The sequence below is a fragment of the Fundulus heteroclitus genome, chromosome 23, assembly GCF_011125445.2.
Source record: "Fundulus heteroclitus isolate FHET01 chromosome 23, MU-UCD_Fhet_4.1, whole genome shotgun sequence".
Classification (NCBI taxonomy): domain Eukaryota; kingdom Metazoa; phylum Chordata; class Actinopteri; order Cyprinodontiformes; family Fundulidae; genus Fundulus; species Fundulus heteroclitus.
In genome coordinates this window covers 4,067,285-4,090,189 of record NC_046383.1, presented here as the reverse complement: position 1 = coordinate 4,090,189, position 22,905 = coordinate 4,067,285, and the positions used below count along the sequence as shown (strand labels likewise).

At 41.6% G+C, this 22,905-nt stretch overlaps 1 protein-coding gene across 5 annotated transcripts in view; it reads left to right on the top strand.

Moving 5' to 3' along the window:
- Window positions 1–22,905, top strand: part of elf1 (E74-like ETS transcription factor 1) — a 64,041-nt gene that overhangs the window by 33,818 nt on the left and 7,318 nt on the right. For 3 of the 5 annotated variants that reach the window (XM_021316044.2, XM_012861802.3, XM_012861801.3), the window contains 7 exons: window positions 10,995–11,341; window positions 18,253–18,427; window positions 20,343–20,447; window positions 20,585–20,755; window positions 20,895–20,978; window positions 21,625–21,817; window positions 22,035–22,394. In XM_021316044.2, the coding sequence (XP_021171719.2) occupies window positions 11,273–11,341; window positions 18,253–18,427; window positions 20,343–20,447; window positions 20,585–20,755; window positions 20,895–20,978; window positions 21,625–21,817; window positions 22,035–22,394 (1,157 nt within the window). In that variant the 5' untranslated portion in view covers window positions 10,995–11,272. Of the gene's footprint in view, window positions 1–2,993; window positions 3,071–10,994; window positions 11,342–18,252; window positions 18,428–20,342; window positions 20,448–20,584; window positions 20,756–20,894; window positions 20,979–21,624; window positions 21,818–22,034; window positions 22,395–22,905 lie in introns of those variants that run through there. The other 2 variants (XM_036127232.1, XM_036127233.1) reach the window with 2 other exon arrangements.

Sequence of the window (22,905 nt, the reverse complement as noted above, 5' to 3'; positions counted from 1 at the left end):
GAGTTTTGGCTGCTTTGTACGTTTTAGTGTGAAACAAAGCTGCCAGCTGCAACGACTTGGTTTTCTTTTTTTTTTTTTCTTTTTTGGCTTACAAATTGCATACATTTTTACTTGCTGGGGAGTTGTTTTGTACCGTTTGGAAAACTGAAAAAATTTCTATATTATAGTCTTCTGTAAAGACATGTCAACTACCAAGAATAATGTCTTTTGTCATTTTAGTTTGTTTTGGAGTCATATTTCACAAGTCAAATGATCCAAACGGGGATCAGAGCCAGAATATATGGGAGTAGAGAGTAATGCAAAGTTTATAGATAATTATAATCAGCTGAATTTAACGTCATGTAAGATTTGAGCATTTTTATGATTATCTCCAAATTTCATGAAACGATACCCATCTATGGTTTGTTTTTGCATGTAAAAAATGGAAGAAGGAAGAGAAAAAAATGCCGGTTCGTACCCAGCCTGGGTAGGAATTGGAAACCTGGAAAATGGATCTGAGTCAGTGAGACCCGTGAGCACCAAAGGACAGCCTGGATGCTGTATTTTGTGGCTATAATATTTAGGTATCATTCATTCAAACTCTATTAGCCAATATCAGCCAAGTCAACGTTTACTGCCTTTTACGTCAACACCTGATATACGTTTGAGTGACTGATACGCTAAAGCTTATGGTAGGCGGTGGGAACCTTGTGATTTGAACAAAAGTTGGTTAAGGCTAATCTGTTATTTGTACCAACCTATTATCATTTCCTTCCCTCTTACGTTAATTTCATATCTGTGAATAAACCCTTTCATGCCCACGTACCTAAACTATAGCAGATATGTTTATGTCTGTTGTATTTACATATTTTTAATGAATTATAGACACAACTGCACAGAGATAAAATGTTGAGTCTTCGAAAATATGATCCCAGATCAAGCCAAAAATACCCGTAAATGACTACCTGCTTTTAAGAAAATCCTTCATTGGAGTCATATGGCCACGTGTAAACGTGTAAAAGCCAAATATAGAAAATATAGACTCAAAATGGGTAGAAAAGGTCCCCCTGGTGGGCATTAGTTGACACATGGCTGAATAGAAACTACCTCGTGGTAAATGCCACCATTTTAGCAACCGAAAAAGTAGAGTAGTGCAGAGATAGAAAATAGCAAATGGCAGAAATAACCAGAGCTGGCCTTAACAGTGGTTCTCAAAAAGAGGTTGCTGGTTATTTTGTTCCTTTTTGCCATTGCATATACCATTGCTGTTTTTGTACCCAATGGCGCCAGCCACCACAGGACGTTTCGTACCTGCTTTGACAGCAGAGAATTTATAGTGCAATTGTAATATTGCAAACATTGATATTTGAAGGACTGTTGGGAATTGAGATATTGTGCTGCTCTTATTGTGATACATCACTATATTTAGTTTGTTGCCTTAGAATGAGGTCTTTGTTGTTTTTCAGCCAATCAAATGGACAGTGATGGGCATACCATGTCAGGTAGCTGAACCTAACTATCACTGGTTGGGGTTCTGATAGAAAGGGAAATTTTTGGATGTTTCTACCATACTTTATTCACTTTTTTGGCCCACAATGATGTTTGGTGTTTTTTAATCACATCACTCGTTAGCTTTAAGATGAGACTTCAGAATTTGGCATCATCTCTGTTGATGTTTCCTAAAGTGTTAATTCTAAAGGTAGAGAGCTCTCTCGCACCAACTCATGCAGATAATCCTCACTCCAAGCCTAGAAAACATGCAGATCATCTGATAAACCCACAACAGCCGTGTGGACGTCAGAAAGAGCACGCAGCACATCACACTGATGGTTTAACGCCACAGTTGTCTTTTTTGAGACTTTGCTGCAACTTCCTGTCCTGTTTTCACAACTTTTCGCGGTTCTTCCTATCAGTGACATGTGGCCTGTTGCCACATTATAGAAACAGGCTGTTAGTTTGACTGTTAATTTGAGATGTTTTTAGCAGTAAGGATATGTTCATGGCTATATTTGATGACACTTATTGGGTTTTAAATGAATTGGTTGTGTTTTTGCATTTTTTTTAAAATCCACATTTTAAGTTTTTTTTAAAGATCTCATAGTGTTGGAATTCAAAACTGGGGTTTTTCAACAACGATTTGTGGGTTCCTCCAATTTAAGACGCTGTCTATTTGTGTGCCGGTTTACCTAGATTGCATTTTGTCGTATGGGCACGCCCTGTTGACAGGAACTTCGTCGTTTGTTCTCAGAATTTGTGTGAACCTGACTCAGAGCCAAGTAAGGGATTTGAGCTTGTACAAATGGTTTGGGGTTTAGCTGTGCTGTTAGTTTCTGCCTGTCATCAGTTTGGGCAGAAGATGTCGCTCAGTGACAAGCGTGACTTTGAAGAACCTTTGAGATCCTTTTGTAATCCGTCACTGTGCCGAAGCATGTAAATGTCACAAGGTGAAAATCCAACATCTCCTCTTCAGATCATGGCTCTTGTTAATCAGATCAAAGTGTTGACATTTTACAAACTAAACCCTAACATTAGAACTTTTCACTAAAACAGCCTTTGTTTTATGTTTGCTTTTTAAAGTATCCTCTTTCATGTTGTATGTCACTATTGCATTTAAATCTAGTAGCTATATGATTCATGTAGGAAATGCTACCTGACTAGTAAACTCGAACCTATCAGAGCGGTGGTTTGTTGTTTGAGAAGGAAGGAGGGGGAGTTGAGAACTTTCCGTTGTTACACAGAGAAAGAAAATTTGTTCTGAGTGTGGTTTAACAGACAGGAAGCAGCAGAAACCCACTGCTCAGTGATGCTGTTCCTGTGAATGCAAGATTCACAGGTCAGTTTGTGACGCTTCTTCTCGGTTTTATGTCGTGTCGCTGCTATTCGTGGCCGTCGTTTTCTCCTATGTGGATTAAACAGGGCAGTCTGGGTGTGCTGGCAAAAGCTAAAAGTGAATGTGGGAGGAAAATGGGTAATGTAATGTCAGAGGGAAACTAGTGTTTTTTTTTTACTTACTGGAACAAAAATGCAACCAAAGGAGAAGTGGAATGTGGTCATTGAAGACATTTCTAAACTGTCGTTTCTGGAGACATAAGTAAGTTTCTCTATGTCTGATGTCTAACATCCCATGAAAGCTTGATTTTTGTACCACAAATAATGCATCAGGCGGTAAAAACAAGTGCTGTTCGTTTAGGGTCTGAGTGGAAAAGTACATCGCTCTCCGGAGAAGAGATTAAATTCCATTCTCGTCTTTAAAGCCTCTGCTGGACGTGACATTTTCTCTTCATTTGCCTCTCTCATGGCAGAGCTTCATGCCTTCCACTGACGTTTAGGCCACAGATGTTCACAACGAGTCACTTCTTTCCAGGTCAAAGTCAAATCTCTCAGGGGCAAATCCTGCTCTAGTCTCCAACGATTGAAATTACCATTTTGAAATCATTTGCATGTCCCGCTCTGCCTATAAGGCTGCAGTTTTGTTCCTGCGTTATGAATTCAATTCATTGTCCTCAGGCCTAATTTAACACATAAACATGTCACTTTCTCTCCCCCAGAACATTCAATTCAACAGGTAAACATAGAACTGCTGTGAATAATCTTGAACATTCACATAAATTTAAATACATCTATGGATTTATCATCAAATATAGTAAAAAATGATTTAACACCATCCACCATTGCGTAGCAGCAAGAAATTCCTGGGTTTGAACGCCGGGTTCAACCCTGGGTCTTTCTGCATGGAGTGTGCATGTTCTCCCTGTGCATGCGTGGGTTCTCTCCAGGTACTCCGGCTTCCTCCCTCGCTCCAAAAACACTACAGTTAGCTTAATTAGTCTCTCTAAATTGCCCTTTGGTGTGAATGTGTGTGTGCTCGCGCACTGTTGTTTGTCTTGTGTGTCTCTGTGATGGTCTGGCGACCTGTCCAGGGTGTGCCCCGCCTCTCCCCCAATGATTCCTGGAGATATGCACCAGCCCCCCCCCCCCTGCAGTCCTGCAAAGATAAGCCAGTATAGATAATAGATGGGTGATTTAATTCCAGTTAATTTGAATTTTTCTAGATAGATTCAATGGGAAATGCTTTTAATTTTGATGCAGCAGATGACCTTAGTTTGACAGTGACAATAATGCCTAATTCATACCTCCTAGTCCTCCTAGCTCCTCTGTCAGCCCAACAGAGCTGCCTGTGATCTCGCATTCCTCTGATTGCACGAGATAAAGACAGTCCCAGAATTTGAGTCAAAGCCTCTTTATTTGTGTCCCTTGGGGGGAATTTGCCTCGGAGGAGAGGGGTTACATTGTAAGTCGAAGTCTGAGTCAAGTCAGGAGTCTCAGTGCAACTCGAAGCTAAGTTGCTGTACCCATCACTGGTTTGGGCATAGTGGGTGCTTTCTCACATGCAGTTTCTGCTGCAGCTGTTAGTTATAAGCCACCGTCTGTGTCTCTCTGCCCATTTCTGCTGTTTAATCCCTGCTCTGATGGTTACAGCAAAAGCTAAAACCACCTTCAGTTTAAACATGCTGAGACATAACTTATACTGTGCAATGCAAGATTGGGTAGAAAATGGTATAATGCACAGAAAATAGTGTGTACGGAACAGGTTTTCTTTGCTTGTGACATGGAGCTGCAACAATCAGGAAAACCACATGTTTTGTTTTTGTTTTTTGTCTGGCATTTATGCAACTCCCTAATTGCTGTCTTCTAACTCTGTTTAGTTGGCAACTAATTCATTTGCAATTTAAAATATTTTAGTCCTGGCACAAAATATGGATCAAAATAGAAGTAGTTCAATATGTTTTTTTTCTATCTTCTTTTTTTGGTTGATGATTTTTCCAAGATCCTGGTTTTTGGACAATTTTTCTTGGCACAGGAAGCTCTATTGTTACATGTTTATGGGCACGTTTAATTGCACCAGGGGCAAAAACAAAAGGAAACTTCTGTCCAGAAATGATGATCAGGATCCCCTGGTACCCATATGGGCTATCACAGAGCTCCAGGAATGAGCTCCAGGCTCGTATCACCGAGTCATTTCCTTTACAGGAACCCAGAGGATCCTGCGAAAAACAGCATGCTGAGAAACATGGTGAGGTCAGACGTGAACATACTGCCATCTCGCTCATCAGACGTTATAAAACAATCCCTTTTTAGGTAAATATGTCATACATTTGTTATGACATGAATGCTAGCATCTGTTTGTCGGTTTTATTTGAGCTAAAGCTGCTTCATGTTTACCTGTGCAGAGAATCTCATCCATCATAAAATCTTCTCACTGCAATATTAAAGCTACTCTCAATACACTCCACAACAATCAGTCACCTGAGCAAACTTATTTTACGTAACCTGAGCTGTGGATGGCTTAGAAATAAACTTTGTTTGGTCCCCCTTTTCCTTGCATCTCACAATGTTTGCGCTCGCCACATGCAGGGTGAGTCATTACATAGTCATTCAATTGGCTTAAATTACCTCCTTTCATGGTCAACAATGAGCTCAGCTGAGGAGACCAAAGCGGGGGAAGTAAGGCCTTCTGGGAATGCACCATTTGTTCATGAATCCTTCGTCTAATTGGCTGTTATGGCGATTGGCAGTCAGCATGTTGTAGTGGTGAAGCAGCTCACTGTTGCCTTCGTACTACTCCCCTCTTCATCTGCTTCAGCCCAGGATGTTCGGAGCAGAGCTGGCCGGCATTTGATTGGCACAAATAAACTATTGCTGTGGGCAAATGGCGTCCAGGTTGATAATATATTAGCATTACTGTAAAAAGAAGGTGGATCTAATGTGTTTTGCTGTCATATATATTGATTCTGTAAATAACAAGGACTTTTTAAAAGTTTTAAATCTGAATTAATTGAGTATTTTTTATTGTCATTCAGTGCAAAGTCATTTACAAAGAATGGAAAGATAAAATGTTAATCTCAATGACTTAGATTTCAACAGTTTACATTAGATGTGTGCTTGTGTGAGATGAATGATTGAGTAAATTTGACACTGGCTTTTAAAGGCTTATTGCATAGACTATTATGTTTTATCATTCACTTCTACATGAAGTAAAGCGTGAATGGTACACTATATTTAGCTGCTCAATTAGTCAGGCTGTTTGCTCATGTAGCTGGCGTGCTGTAGACAGCCCGCTCAAAGCTTTAAAACTGTAGTTATAAAACAGTGATACCTTAAAAACTGAGATGGGCTTGGATTTATGACAGCTTGGCCCCCCGGGCGGTCAGAGCTTCAAGAATTTTAGCATTTGTCCACATGGAAAGAGAGTAAATCTGAAATGGTCTTTGTACTTGTCCTTCCTAAAAAAAAAAGAAATCCTAATAAACATTTTTTTTATAGAAATGCTTTCATCAGGTCAAAAAAATGACAGAACGTCAGTCAAATTTTAATTTGCTGTGCACACAGGCAGCATACAGCAACTAGTGGAGGAGGGGCAGCACTGCTTTACTGTTGGAGGATGTTAAAAATAAACTTTTGCATTTTTAAAAGGTTGACACCAGGTGTTGTTACCAAGGTGATCTATTTGCACATTATCGTGGACCTTTTTAGAAAATACAATAAATACTATTTGGTTTGTAAGTCGGAAAGAAAAAATATTTAAATTGTATTTTTTAGGGTAATTTATCAAGAAAAATGTCAGTGTGTAGATGCACTTTGAGTGTCTTCCAACCACTCATTTAAAATGTTATTTTTAATTGTGAATTAGTGTAAAATTGCAAAAAACATATAGACTGGGATCCAGCCTCAAAAGTTTGCCATAATTTACTGTTCTGTTTAAAACAAAAACTAAAATATACCAAATACTTTTAGGCTTTTAAAGGCAAAATGTTAGTGTATGTAGATTCTCGACAAGTTTTTTTTTTTAAACATGTTTGTTTTTTATTAAAACCTGAAAAGGTAAATCCCTGAGGTCTGTTTGTCATACATGTGAATAATCAAAGATGCAACATTTAACCAACCGGGAATCGGATTCGCTCCGTTTTCCCTTGATCGGCTGTGACCGTTGACCTGCAGGATCTAATACTGTAAAATCCCCTTTTTCTGTTTGTTAAATGCATTAAAGCTAAGAAGTCTACTATATTTGGCCTCTAAACATACCAGCCAACTGCATGTATATTAATGCCCTTTTTTCAATTTAATAAGAATCAGATAAAGAAGGGGGGTATATGGTGGGGTATATGCTTTCATGTCATTCAGTTTCTCAAAACTTACCCACCTTACACCTCTATTCAAGAACTTGCAGTACATTCTATTCTTGCATTAAAAACATTTTTTTTTAAATAAATATTGCTTTCAGCACAGTAAATCATAAGCCACCCTGATTTGCATATTTAGCCCTTAATGTGACTGTATTGTTTCAGTCCCACAGCTGCAGCATCCAGCTGCTTTTGGCAAAACCAGCACCGACTTTGGTGAAAGGACGCTGATCACCACAGTTTATCCTTCTTTCTTTAGCACTAACGAGTCTGACTTTCTTTTTTTTCTTTTTCTTTTCTCTGAACCAAAGATCAGCTCAGGTTAAGCATACGAATATATACGAAATATAAGCGTCACGACACAGCCGCGCTTATGTCTGCTTGGATTTCATCACAGGACTCTGCAGTTAAGCTGCAGGCTGCGCCACAACACCCCTCCTCGTTAACCACACTAAAATACTCAAGTCTGTCAAAAGAGGGGCCCCACCCAGAGCCGGTCACAGACAGTCTATTTGCTCTGCGGACTATTATGCATTGACTAACATCTCTGTAGGAGCCCTCCCTCCACTGTTCTCCTCGTCCTCTCCCAATGACGTAGCCGGCGCAGCTACAACCCGGTCTCTGTGCTGGGACAAGGCAGCTGTTGTCATGTGCTCGGGGATAATGTGCAGGCTGCGTCTGACGAATGGCTGCCTCTCTTGTGTCCTCTCTCTGCCAGCTGGGCCGTGCAGATGAGTGAAAAAAACCCTCTCTGACAGGAGGGGATATAGAAAATATACGACTAGGCACGTGGCTGTGAGGAATCCAGCTGACTGCATGTAAATACATACAGAAAGAGCTGCCTATACAAACCTGGCGAGAGGAGAACGAGTGGAAAAACAGATATCTTGCCTCTTGCTAATTTGATAACACTCCTGCGTTCTTGTCATCTGATAACCAGTCAATGTGCTGCTATGCAAGGCATCTGGTGCAAATGTGTCTGCGTGCTGTGTTGAAAACTCTAAATTAGGGGTGATTTACCCGGGCGAACACATGTCCACCCACATTTTTTCTTTGATTTGCCTTTTGTGTGTTTTTTTTTTTTTTTTAAACATTATTTACAGCTGCAGCCTCTCTAATTTGGAACGCTGAAACGGAGCGTTTCATCTTTTGTGCACGGAGCTGGTAATGGACAGAGCCTTGCAGAAGCATGCCAAGCAGCCCGGGACACTGAGCCCCCACATGTGCAGCTGGAAAAAAGCGTCCAGCTCTGGCAGCCGTGGGCATGCTCTGCCTGGCAGAGTGAAACACAAGCCCTCAGATTCAGTTTCCCTGTCTCTGTTCTCCTTTTTTTTTTTTTGCAAATAATGGCCACATGTTCCTGTCCGCTCCGGTTGTTCGGTGTTTGGTCAAACGGAAAAAAAAAAAAAACTTTTAGTTTCCTTGTGAACCCAACGGCTGCAAAGATTTCTCCTGTTATAATACGACTGGTATGCGATGTTAACAGTCACACAGGCATTTCAAAGCAAATAGGCTCCACCCTGCAGCTGTGGGAAAAGCAGCAATACTGACTTGGACGGGGAAGGGGGGGGGGGGGGCGGTTGCGCCCTGTACTGCTTTCTGACGCTTTCAACGCCGTGTCCTCTTTGGACACAGGGCAACAACGGGGGGCTGGTTGCTTACCTGCTCGTTCTCCAGCACACACTGCAAAAAACGAAACTACAAATAAGTAGAATTTTTCTCGAAATTAGTGTCTTTGTCCTTGATTTGAGCATGTAAGTAAGATGATTTGCCAGTGGAATAAGATTTTTGCACTTGAAATAGGAACAACTCATCTCCATCATCTTATTTAGAGAGCAGTATATCTAATTATCTTATTTTAGGGGTTAAAATGCTCATTCCATTGGCAGAGCATCTTATTTACCTGCTCCAATCAAGGACAAATACACTAATTTCAAGAAGATTTGACTCATTTTTGGTTCTGTTTTTGCAGTGCACAAACCCCTCCAGTCGTCTGCTTCCAAAACCTGCTTCTGGGTATCGGGTTGTTGGGACACACCTCATCACTCTTGCACACCCTAACAAGTATCAGTTTTCCTCCCCCTCCCCGTCCGGTCACAGCCGCTCCCCGAGGGTCCGCCACAGAGGGGCCGAGCATCTTCAGGCTGATCTTTAATCTGTGCGTGGAGGGTTCAGCCGGACCACCTGTGATCAGGGTATTAGAGCCCATGAGCCTCATGACCGTACGGTCAAGAGTGGTGCGTAGCAGGCCGTGTCACAGTCGGGGCCAGACACTCGTTGACACAGTTGACACACAAGCGTCAACTGTGATTAAATCAAAGCTCTCGACTCTTTGCAGGTTTGTTATTGCTGAGTTAGATGAATATTGGGGTGACTGTGGCTCAGTGGGTCGTCTCGCAATCCAAAAGTTGGGGGTCTGATTCCAGCTTCCTCCTGTCACATGCTGGTTTGCCCTGGGCAAGGCTTTTAACCCCAACTTGCCTACAGGCCTGAATGAGGGTGAGCTTGTGTTTGTGATTGGGTAAATGTAGGCGTAGTGCTAAAGAGCTGTGGGTGGTCAGAATGACATGAAAGGGGCCGTTTAAATTCAGTCCTCTTACCGTTACAGGGACGATTGAGCTGGGATTACTCTCAAAACAGGATTAAAAAAACAAAGATCTCTTTAAGAACTAAAATATATAAGAACATCATTGAAAATATCGGTTTTGTAGCCTCCCTGCCATGAGTCTGTGTAAACAAGTTACTGATTTAGCATTTTAAACTCCTTTTATTATCTCACATTAGCAACTGACACAGATAGCATTACAGAAACAGCAGTCCCTGCTTGTGTTCCTCGAGAATGTACTTAGAGATTTCCATCGAGCATCTTCCACAACGGACAGAGGATGAAACTATATAACGCTAACGCAGGGCAACCTGATCCTCCTTCCTGTTAGGTGCTCAAAGTCCTGCTCTCTCTCTCTGTCTCACAGCTTGACTAAACCCTAGACTTGTCTTTAAAAAAGGTTTTCTGAGTGACATTTCCGCTTTGACGAGTGTTGTAGTCTGGGGACGCTTAGTGTGGTGCAGTTACCGACGGAGAAAGATAGGATTGTCGCGTCTCTCAGAGAGTTAAGTGGCAAGACACTTAACTCCAAGTTACCCGACAACCTGCTAATTGGTATGGGTGTGTGCCCGTTAGTGAGTGAACGTGGCTCTAGTTTAAAGCGCTTTGAGTAGTCAGTGTGACTAGACAATTTCAATATGAAAATGTTATGACTTCATCCTATGCAGATCGCTAGGAGGCCTGTTGTCATGAGGGATTGGTTTTGCCACCTGCTTTTATTAATTCCATCTTTGTTACATATAAATTAGAATTATTTGCACTAATTGCATTATTAGCGTATCAAGCTCTTCAATGTGTTGTTTTGTGATTCTGCATAACACCTCATCAAATTAAGTAAATGTTTGAGGCATATACAGGTGTTTTTTTTAAATTCTTCAATTTAGTATTTGGAGGCAGCTGTAATGCGTCATGTCATATTTGCATTCAGATTATAATTTAGTGTAACATTATCTGCAAATGATTAAAATAAATGATTTGCTTTAGATGTGTTTTGGCGCAGGTTTTTCTCTTGACTTTATTTTTGGATTTTATAAATAAATTGTCATGCCGGGTTACAGGAATTAGAGCGATCTGATTTATTTAGACACAACCTAGATACGTTTGTTCTTCTTTGAACCCTCTGTGAGGCCTCCTAAACACTAAGCCTGTACCGGCCTCTTGTTTCTTGGTTATAATCGACTGATCTACCGTATTTGCTGACCTTATCCCCCCCCCCCCTTCTTGTGCAGGTGTAGATGCTCCAGGCACAGCGGGGTCCAGCCTCTGTGTCAGAGAGGGACGAGGCTGCTCCCACCTGGGCCACGGCACTCCAGTGAAACCTCGGCTCTCCCTCACATTCAGCTCAAGCTGCACCGGATCAGAATATCGGGAACGACACAGAGGCTGTATTGTGTGAGGTGAAGCAGCAGCAGCAGCAGCAGTAGAAGAAGGAAAAGGAGGAGGAGGAGGAGTAATCGTCAAAGTGGGGACATTTTAGCCTGCTCCCCGCCCTCTGAACTCCTCTGCAATGACGACGGCAGTACAGCCCAGTGAACTGGTGTTTGAATTTTCCAACGGGATTGATGAGATGAATCAGGTATTTACCACGAATAAGCCAATACTTTAAACTTTAAACTAAAATGTTGATCATCCAGCTGTTGCAACCCAAAATCAGTTTTGACAACCCTTGACCTTTTTCCACAGCCTCAATGAATTTCACTGGGATTATGCATGATAGACCATCACAGAGTAGCCCAGAGTCGTACACTGAAAGGAAAAATGTACATGGGTTTTATCTGTTTTTTTGTTTTTGTTTTTACAAATAGAAAGCTGAGAAGAGTGGTGTACATCTCCTGAGTCAATATTTAGTTGCAGCTTTGGGCATCAGAATACAGAGGTTTTGCCTATTCTTAGTAAAATATCTCAGGCCCCGTCAACTTTAAGTCTTCTGGGACAGATTCTGAAATAAACATGGCTCCGGACTTCTGGCCGAGCCGTTTTAATACGTGGATAAAATGGTGGCTGTTGAACTTGTGGAAGGTGAACCTGCAGCCTCGTCTCAAGTCTTTTCAGCAGGTTTTTTTTTTTTAAGGTTTCCTCTTTATTCGGCTCTATCCGCTCTCTGTTACTGCTAAAAATAGCAACCAACCACAATGCTGCCACCACCATGTTTCATTGCATCAGTTATCCTTGCATCGTACGTTGTATTTTGCAAGCTTTGGATAATGTTTGATCATTTTACATAGCTTAAAATTTCCTGTCTGCTCTGTTCTTTGGTCTTCATGTTTTTTTTTTCTTCAATGTTCTAACAAACCTCTGGGGCCTTCACAGAACCGCTGGATTTGTACTGAGATTAAATTGCACACAGGTCGACCCTATTACTGATGAGGGTGACTTTTGAAGGAAGTTGGGCGCACTGGGTTTTACTTTGAGGGAGCAGAGTAAGCAGGGCTGAACACCAACGTGCACTAATCTTTTTAGATTTCTATTTAATAACATTATAATATTTAATAATTAAACAATTTCCAGTTTTCCATCCACTTTCTGACTGCAATGTGTCAAAATGTGAAAAAGTCCCAGAGGTATTAATATTTTTTTGTTATCCTTTTCGTTCCTAAACAAACTGAGGGAGGATTAGTCTGTGATCTTTGACTCTGACGCCGTTTCTGAAGGAGGATGGAGCAGAGGGGAGGTCTGGGAAGGGGAGAGAGTGGGCTGCTTCAAGCAAAGACATGGAAGGATGGAAAAAAACCTGCAGCGAGGTTGGGTTGCGTGGTGCGTGGGCAGCAGCTGGGGCGGGGCTTGGACCTGAATGTGTGTGTGTGTGTGGCACAAAGGTTGTCGTTGCATTTACACGACACGTATTCGCGCCTGTGTGTCTTGTCGTTGGTCCGATCAGGTGAGCAGTTATCTCCTCCCCACAGCCGGCTCTGAATCCTGTGGAGCAGGCTGGCTTGTGGATTGGAGGTGAAACGTTTGTTTACGTGTGCCAGTATCTGTGTATGTGCATCTAGTGTGACAAGTTGTTACTGGATCCCTGAATAGCCCTGCTTCAGGCCTAACCTGACAGACCAGTTGTGTCGCTGCTTGGAAGGGACACAATAATTCAGCTAAAAGGTCTCGCATTGTTCAACTGTGACAGTTTTGTTCTCTTTGACACCGACACAGCCTGTTGTTCTAGCACCCTAACCCCATTTACCAAGTCATGGTAAAACACTGAAATCCACCTCTTTTAGGTGCCCTTTTGGTTTTTGCTGACTGTTTTAATGACACAATAAACGAATTGTAGCTGAGTGAAATCATGGCTTCTATAATGATTAGCTCTGCTGTATTGGACTTGAAGTCAATGAGTAGCCTCTTTAAACTCAGCATGTGATGAATTTTAGCTTCTGTCATCTTCAGCTATTCAGTTTTGATCCAAACAGCACTTCTGCTTATGCTCCTTGATTTTTAACGCCAGGATCTGTTAAATGCCTTAATTAGGGATATAATTTCATATAATTTCATACTACAAAGACACACAAAACATTAAATCCCAACCACAATTCTCACTGAAGTCTGTCTCTCAAAGTGGTACCCGTTTCTTTTCATTGAGTGACTTCATCTGGTGAAGCCAGTTAGTTATTTAATTAAGGCCCGGATATGAAGGTGTGTGCTTTAACAGGGGTTTCTGCTGGGTCTTACAAAGTCATAAATTCGGTAATTAGAATCAGAATGCAAAGATTTTTCATCCTGGTTCCTAATTTACTTTTACTTAGGTCATAGATGGATACACCTCTTCATTCTTTGCTTCTTTCAGCGTAAGGTTTGTTTCTTATTTTTCTTCAGAAACATCGTGGAGACACAGGGTTTCCCCTACTGTATTATAAACCTAAGTGTTGTTTATTTTAAGAAGGCTTTTTTTATACATTACTAAAATTGATATAGTAGGGTTGTCAAAAATAATCGATGCCTTGATATTTGAGAGCAACATAAAAAGGTCAGTAAAGCTCCTGTATCTGCAACAGTTTAGTAGTAAACCAACTTAAGCTAACGCTAGCTGTTATTAGCTTGACAGACACGGACAGCCCAATGACCGGGTACCGTTGGTGAGAGTTTAATGCGTCTTGACCGTGTTTGATCTGGTTTGCGTTACAAACTACTGCTCTTACAAAAGGTACCGTGAAATCTGTATTCAACAAGAAAAGTTTTTTTTATCTACCAAAGAGGTTGCAGTACTTAACCTGAGCTTGCGCTAGAGCCTGTTCTCTACTGTTTCTGTAAAGAACCTGCACGGTTTTCCACATCCTGAGAACCAACTTGGAGCCAAGGCAGTTCATCACTGGATCCTTTGATCCTCTTCCTGATTTATTCTGATATTTGTGGAGGATTGTAGTACAAGGAAACAGTTTAACTCCAAACTCATATTATGTATTTCAATATATCTGCAAACAGATGCTTTGAATATAGAAAGCCGTGTCTGTGAGAAAAGCTCTATTAGCCTATTTAAAACTCTGACTAATGGACTGGTGGTTTAACAGGTAAATAGCATTTAAATCAGAGACAGTAAGTTCATGTTCTAATGCTAATAATTTTTTTTTCATGTTGATGCACAGTGTTTTTACTGTTTTGGTCTTAAATGACATGGGTGACAATCAAAACTAATTGCTTTAAGCAGTTTGAAACATGCCATTCAAAATGTTTTTACTGGTTGTGCATCTCCATAAGCTTGCCTCCAGCTCCTAAACTGGTTCTTACTTTTAGCCCAGGGGGTTAAAACCCAAAGTACTGATGATTGGCAAGCACCAGCACCAGTCGAGCACTGTAACCGGTTTGTTGGAAAGAGACCCCTAAGATATCTGACCAACCTAAACCTCAAAATTCAATATGGCTGCTTCTAATAAAAAAAAAAAAATCTCTTTATTTGTGAAAACAAAGAACAAAACAGGGATGCTGAGTTTTACCAAAAATATTGCTAAAATGTAACTCTGATGAATCCATTATCATGTATTTTCTCGTTTCATGGCCTGTACATAGTGGTACTCCCTTAAGTAACAGCAGGCACTATCTTACCAACACTGGATGAATCTCTTTGGGATCTTCCATGAGTGTTGATCAAGATAGCTGGTCCCAGAGAATGAAGCCAACAGAGGCCAAATGTCCAAAGCAGACTTATATAATCTTAAAACTTTCCAATCTCAAAGACATCATGGCTATTTAAGGCGCTGACACTTCTTTATAAACTTCTAAACTGTTTTCACACTTTACAAATAAACCAATGACTCTTTATACAAGGAGCTTGGAGGTGGTCGACTACCAGAGATCTTCTCTGTGTGAAACATGCTGAAATTTCAGCATTTCAAGCTCTTGCTGTCAGACTAACTTGACGGGGGAAGAAAAATCAGTAGATATAAAAAATTTCTAAAGACTGCAGAGGCCTCCTTTAGTCTTGGTGCCTTTTGTAGCTAATTGGTAGCTTTAGCCTCCAGGACCAACTCATGTGGGTTCATACTGAATAAATAAACAACTCAGAACGATCCTTTTTAAAGCTTTTTACGAAGTGTTTTTACTGGACACATTTCGCTTTTGATAAGGGGCGGTTTCAGCGCTCCAGATTTCACAATGAGGATATTGAAAGCGTTTAGGCAGTTGAAACCCATTGTGTTTGGGGCAGGTAAAGCAGAAGAGAGACGGGTGTGGGGAGGGAAACAGCCCGCACAGATGCTGTTGCTTTCAAAGACAAAATGGGGAACTCGGAAATGTAAATCAGCCTGGTTCTTATCGCTCCCGTTCCCTCTACTAGAAACACTATTCGGGTCAACAAAGAGGAAGAAGTAGTTATAATGCGCGTTATGTTCGACACAGCCCGTTTTTGCTGCAAGCTTTCCGCCGGTCATCGCTCTGGTTAAGTTTCTGCAGGCCTCTTCAAACAGGTGTGGCCACGTTTACACTGAGGTACATGAGACGAAAGCAGCAAAAAAAAAAAAAAACCCCGAAACATTTAAGATCAAATGGGTGTACAGAGCCAGCAGCTTCACATATCTCAGCAAAAATGTGTGGGATTTGATGGGAGGAGGCGGGATGAGCCGCTGTCTCGGGGACCAATAGGCAAAACACATCTTTATCTCACTCAAGGATAGCACACATGAGCCAAGTAAAGAAAATATGGCAGCCGTTAACGTCTAGCTATCTGATAGCGTCGAGCAAAGATTCTCATTAAAGAAAAACATTTCAGAGGAGACGATTGTGTCTGCCGTCACAGCAAAAACCTATTTCTTTTTTTCCCCTCCCCGTTTCTTAAAATTGGGCGTGAAAGACTTCATGGTTTTGGAGCTGAGGTGGCAGACGTGGTGTGTTTGTCATCCTTGAAGTGTAGGTTGACGCCATGTGCAGTCACCATAAACACCTACAGTATTTACAGTGCGTATGATAAGTAATAAAAATACTTGCTGAAATAACGGCTAGGGCTGCTTAAAGGGCCCAATCATTTCAAAGCTCTAGTAATGAGCCGGTCTGTTAGTTTCCTAGTTAAACAGTTGCAGAAATGGGTATGCAGGCATGCACTTGGGTGCCGCCAATCCCACCCCCTCCCTCAGCTCAAGGCCTGGACACCTGGTATGCCCCCAAGGTCCCAAGCAACAATGAACACTTGTGTAAAAAGAGACAGATAAGCCTTTATTCCTGGTGCTCCTACAGCACCTTTTTTGTCTATTTCTCTCTCTTAAACCAACCTATCACTGCAGGAATGCTGTTTTCATTGATCTCCGTTGTGTGGCTGAAAATGAAATAAATCGCAGCCTTGTAGGCTAGAAGAACAGATGCTTCTTCAGATTTTTCTTCCTTTCAGAGTTTGAATGTAAGAGTTTTCTGACTGATCTCAGTCACAAAAGTTACAGCTTTCATTTTGTCACCTTTTCACAACCCCCCCTTAGCCACGTGGGTGGGATTATCTTACTTTTTATTCTTTATTTCTTTATTCTTTGTAGTCCAGACTTTCTTTTTATTTGTCACCAAGCTAAAGCAGTTTTTATTCTAACTGGAGAAAACAGAGAGTAAGGTGAAATTTAAAATGTACTGTGCTGCCATCTGCTGGTCGTTTGACTAATTCCTGAAATTAACTTTTAATTTCTATCTGCAAAATAAAACTACAGTAAGTAAGTGTTAAATCAAAATAGTCAGAATCCCTTGATGGAAAACAAAAGAAAATAAAAAAATACAGTGTTTAATGTTTGCATCTAATTAATTCTAGTAATAATGAGAATCATGAAAAACATAATAATGGCAAAAATAGTAATAATGGTAATAATATTGATAATATCATCAACTACTTTGTCAATAGGACCTTATTGTAAAGTGTGAGACAAATATCTTCCCAAAGGATTAAAGCAGACAAACCATAATAAACACAATAGAAATGGTCAAACTAAGTAAACAAAGGCACGCACACAGGAAGGTGCATACTCCCAAAATAGGGTCTGCAGTTCAGCGAAAAATCAATTAATAATAAAAAAAATCAATCCCTAAAAACCTAAACCGTGAAATAATCAACAAAAGAAAAAAATCAACAATAGAATAACACTTGCTAAATGGTTAATATTAAAACTTAAAACAATTATGAAATACATCATAAAATACTTGCTAAAATTGTCAATAAGCAAAAGAAATACAATAATGAACATAAATAATATGTACTTTTTTTTAAAGAATAATAATAAGGTGTAGTACACAAGTAAATAATTAAATACATTGATAAATAAACATAAATGTACTAATGAACAACTAAAACTTCTATTGTTGTGAGTACTAATACCACAACTGCTGCTGCTATAGTTTCATGCTCTTCAAAGCAGACCCTTCACATGGAGGAAGGAAATGCCCCCCCCCCCTAACGAACCAGCCACCCAGCGAGTGACCATTCTTGACACGATCCCCGCCGGAAGAGCTCTCAGACGTGTTTGCCTCCTCAGATGTTGCTCGACGGCTTGGCCCACGCTCCGCCGACTCCCTCGGTCCCCTCGCTCCTTCCCCGCATCAGGCCCCGCTAAGCCTGAAATGAGACGGCGAGGTTAGAAATCCCAGAGCGTGATGAAGAAGGTGCTCGGCTGCAAATTCATATCCGATTCATTAACATTAATTTGGGGCTTATATAATTTCCGGGCACAAGACTAGGTTCTCAGGAGAAGTAGGCCAGATCAGACAGCTGGTTCCCGTCTTCTTCAGAGGGGTCCCAGCGGGCCGCTGCAACACCACAGAAGTGAGCTCTCTTCCATGCTGCGTGCCTCCACATTAGCTCAAACTGAATATGAGTCCACAATGTTTTACAAAGCAATAAAAGAGGTCAAATTGGGTAAGAACATTAAACTAATGTTGTGCGCTTTAGAGTTTCATTTATGATGTGCAGTGGAGGAATCGATCTAATCATCATGTATGCTAAAAGACCCTCAGTCCGCTCCCTCCCAGCAGCAGCATATGTACTACAGTACCTCTAGTCTTATCGTATGCGTGTGTTTGTGTGTTTCCTCTGCTCAGTTGGACGACCCGTCAGTATTCCCAGCCGTGATCGTCGAGCAGGTGCCCACAGCCGACCTGCTGCAGGTCTACTCAGGCCTCGAGTCCGACGAGGTGACTAACGGCATCATGGTCGACACGACCCTCAGCGTGGTGGAGGGACCATCCATCCTGTCAGAGGGAGTGGATCTCTCAGGTAAAGACACTTTGGAAACATTTGAAACGATCCGCTCTCGGATGGCGCGCTCCCTTGTTTGTTTCTATTTAGCTTTCAAGGACATAAACTCATAATCTGTTTAAGTTGTCTTAAGCAATATGTCGCCAGGCTTTCTGAAAGTTCTCCATTTCACTCGTTTTCAGTTCAGATCCAGGTGATTTTTAGAGACATGATTTAGATGGTTATGCTACTTAACTCTGATCAATAAAACGGCTTGTTAGGATTTTGACATTCTGACACTGGTATACAAAGGCTTAAATTAATTTGCATTGTTCGGGCACAATAAACAAAGATTTCTCAAGAGCAACTATGGGGGTTAGACGCCATCACGCCAAAGGTACAGACATTTTGTGTGCTTTTTGCATGACAAAACCATGGTACCAACAATGATGAGGGGCAAAGTATATATCATAGTTTTGCGTAAATGAAGGCTGGAGTTTCTTTTTTCCCCCCATCTTTGTATTTATGTTCAATGTTAAAAATACAGGCTGCTCTTCTGATTTTATGTGGAGAAGGGGGCAAATTAACGTTTTGCCCCCCAGACACCATGTTTTTTATCTTGTGGTAGAGTGATGGCAAATAATGTGAAAAACAAAACGGCAACAAGCCAAAAGAAAACTTTTATAAGACGTTCAGGAAACCTTTAGAACTTTGATCAAGAGAGTTTTGACAGATTTTGAAAATCCAACTCCTTAAAAGCCAAATCTAAAAAAATAGGTGTATTTTTTTTTAAAGTTTGTCAGAGTTTTGAAGAGTACTTTAAACAAAACAAGTTTGTCAATGATTGTGTTTACCAATCCTGACAGCAGCTGCTATCAAGTCTTTGTGAAACCTTTTTAAAGACCTGTAGAGAAATGCTGGCTCACTCTTCTTTGTGGGTTTGTATAAATTCGGTCACGATGGATGGTCTGTTTAAGGTCAAGCCTTAACATCTCAGCTGGAGGTAAATCTAGACTTTGATTAGGCCAATCCAAAAGCAGCTACTTTTATTTATGCCATTCACAGGTGGACTTGCTCCTGTTTTCTGCTGTAAAACCAAATGCGTTTGAAGCTTAAGGTCACAAACCTACAGCCATTATTCTGCAGGATTATCTGGTAGAAAGACGAATTCATCACCAAATATGTTTTATCGCAGCAGCAGTAGATTTTCACCATGAAACTCTCGTCCAAAGCACTTACCTTACCTGGTACAAGTGAGGCTTTAGGTGCGGCTTTGTTTTTTTTTTATGGCCTCCTGGATGAGTTGTCGACGCGCTCGTGGAGTAGTTTTAAATCGTCCACCATTCCTGGGAAGTTTCACCGCTGTTTCATGTTTTCTCTAATGGATAATTGTTCTCTATGTGATTTGCTGGAGTCCTTTGTTACCCTTTCAGACTGATGGATGTTAATGACCATTTCTTAGCTGTTGTCCTATTTTGTTTTTTCCCCTGCTTCGTGTTATAAGTCAAGTTCTATTTTAGTGGTGTTTTTATTCAGTAGGCTTGGGTGTGCCTAAAAAACTAAATCAGCTTTCTGGGTTAATCCCGTTCAACTCATAGTTTAAATATGGGGGTTATTTTCATGTAATAAATAAAATCTTCTCTTGAAAACTGCATTCTGTATTTAATTGGGTTATCTTTGGTTGATATTATATTATGTTTGACAAAATAGGTTTGACAGAATATTAAAAACAGAGGAAATCTGTGAAGGGATAAACTTTTTCACGCTGTATAAAAGCTAAATATCCAAGTTTTCTGTTTTTATTCAACAAGAGTCTTTTATTTTTTGGAAACTGAAACCAATCTAACACAATTATTTCTCATGTATCTCCCAGTTAAATCAAACTAACAACAACCATTTATAAAAGACTTCTCAGTTTTAATTATGATGAATTGTTTTTTTTTTTGGTGGACAGAAACAAGAGTTTCCCGTGCCGACGACAGCATGGAGACAAATGAAGCTGCGGCAGCTCTGCTGAACATGGAGTCTCCAAATAATATCTTGGACGAGAAGCGTATGAGTGAGTTTATTTGTATTATTCTGCTTTGTGTAAAAATAAATAAATGAATGAAAAAACTGAAAAAAGGAACGACCAATGTGTAGTTTCTCGATGAGCGGCTCATACGTTATGGTCTGCATATGTGTTTGTGTTTGCTGTTTGTGCAGTCCACACCTACAACCATCTGCTGGAGTCAGAGATGACGTACGCGCCGCTCAGGCCTGACCAAATGGATAATGTTGCCCTCAACATGTCCATGGATGAAGACACCTCATCCATGGACGAGCTTCCTCAGAAGTGTCCCTTAAAACCTCAGAAGAAAACCAAAGGTATCCAATTTTCCCTTCTTCAGCCTCGCATTAGACCAAAGACATAATTTGCCGCACCAGTTTATGAGTAGAAGGTGATTACATGATTTTGTTGTGGCCTTCGACCTTCTAACACGCTACTCCTCGAATTGAATCGTAGTGCGAAAGCCTCGGGTGGTGCGTCCCTGCTCTCCAATCACAACCCCTAACCTGCCGCTCAGGAAGAAGAGCAAAGAGGGCAAAGGTAAGCCTCACCTCTCCTCTTTGCCGTAACGAGCCAATGAGAACCAAGGTCTCTCCTCCTCTTGTGATCACTCCGGTTCCTCTGGTGGAGCGGGCGAACAGCCGCCCTCAGGCCCCTGCAGTCCAGCCAGGTTGAAGCCGGGCGAGTTAATGGATGAGGGGATCTCGTGGCGTTGTGTTTCTCTGGGAAACAGGAGTGATTGCAGGCCGGAGGGCACGCTAATGCTTTACTGATAGGGGCCGGGCGGCGGTGCTTGGTTCAGACCATTCAGCCCGACACAAAAGAGGAGAAGGGGCTTGGGACATCTGGTTCAGCCGCACACGTATACATCACTCTGTCACGTAGTCTGGGATTCAAGTGACTTTTGGGAGGGCTGCTGTTTATATCCACTACTGGCCACAGCGTCTGGCAAATTAGAGTAATCTACTCTCGAGCTTGGTATAATTAATTTCCTTCCAAGGCCCACATGCGCACACATGCCTGTCACGACAATAACTGGAAGGAAAAAAAACAATTTATTCTCCTGCAACTCCGTGGCGTTCACGTACAAACTGAACAGCCAGACGAGTGCCAGCGCCGATCGAAGGCTCGAATTTGTGCCCGAATGTTGAAAACCGTGACTAAAATTAGCCCCCTTAATTTGCAGGCAACACCATCTACCTGTGGGAATTCCTCCTGGCCCTGCTGCAGGATAAAAACACCTGTCCCAAATACATCAAGTGGACACAGCGTGAAAAAGGCATCTTTAAGCTGGTGGACTCCAAGGCTGTTTCAAAGCTTTGGGGCAAGCACAAGAACAAGCCCGACATGAACTATGAGACCATGGGGAGGGCTCTCAGGTAAGAGCGGAATACCAATGAGCCACATCTCCCAAAGTGACATTATCATGCACACAAGCTCTCATCCGAGCATTTAACCTTGAAGACACCATTTCCATAGATATGTTCCTATTAACACACTGGAATGACAGTTTAAATTTTTATGAGACTCGTTAAACTTTAATCTTGATAATGTCAATAATTGGTTGAACGGACTCTTGCCTACTTCCTCCCTTAGGTACTACTATCAGAGAGGCATCCTTGCAAAAGTGGAGGGGCAGCGTCTGGTCTACCAGTTCAAAGAGATGCCATCTGACCTGGTGGTGATTGAGGATGAAGAGGCGGGATCTGACGCCAACGCCGGCTACGACAACCAGAGGTCTTCCAACGGCCGGGGTGTGGTCCGCGGGGGGTCCAAAGGCCACGGGCGGTCTCAGGGCGGACAACACGTGTCGCTGAAACCGATGAAGAAAGAGCCCCGAGACGAATATCTCTACCAGGAGGCTGACGGAGGGCAGGCCGAGCAGCTGCTTCACTCTGTTCATGTTTTACAAGAAAGCCAGGCACAGAGTGTTCAAGATACGGCGCAAGCTGTGAGGTAGGAGGTTCACAGCTGAAATGAGCACGATTTACTTACCTTCCACATCAAAGTACAGTACTTGGAAAAGTCTTTATCCCCCCTTTATGTGAAAGACCGACACAGATTAGAGCAAAAAATGTGATGTGGAAGGAAAATTGTCCTCCTGCGTTCAGGCGCTTTTACCATTTCTGTCCATTACCTTTGCAGAAATGGTGAATAGGGTCCACATGTGTGCAGTTTAAACGCACTGCTCATCCCCCCCTAAATACACCATCCCTAGGGTCAAACATGGCGGTGGCAGCTTCATGCTGGGTGTGTGCTTTTCTTTAGCAGGTACAGGGAAGCTGATCAGGGTTGGTGGAAAGGATTATCTTAGCGGCAAAAAACTTTGAGATTGTGAAGAAAGTCTACCTTTTAGCAAGACTTTAGAATTAACCTAAGCATCCAACCAGAGCTGCAAAAGCATGTTTTTTACGAGGACATGCTCATGTGACAGAATAACACAAAGACCAGACCTAAATTCAATGTA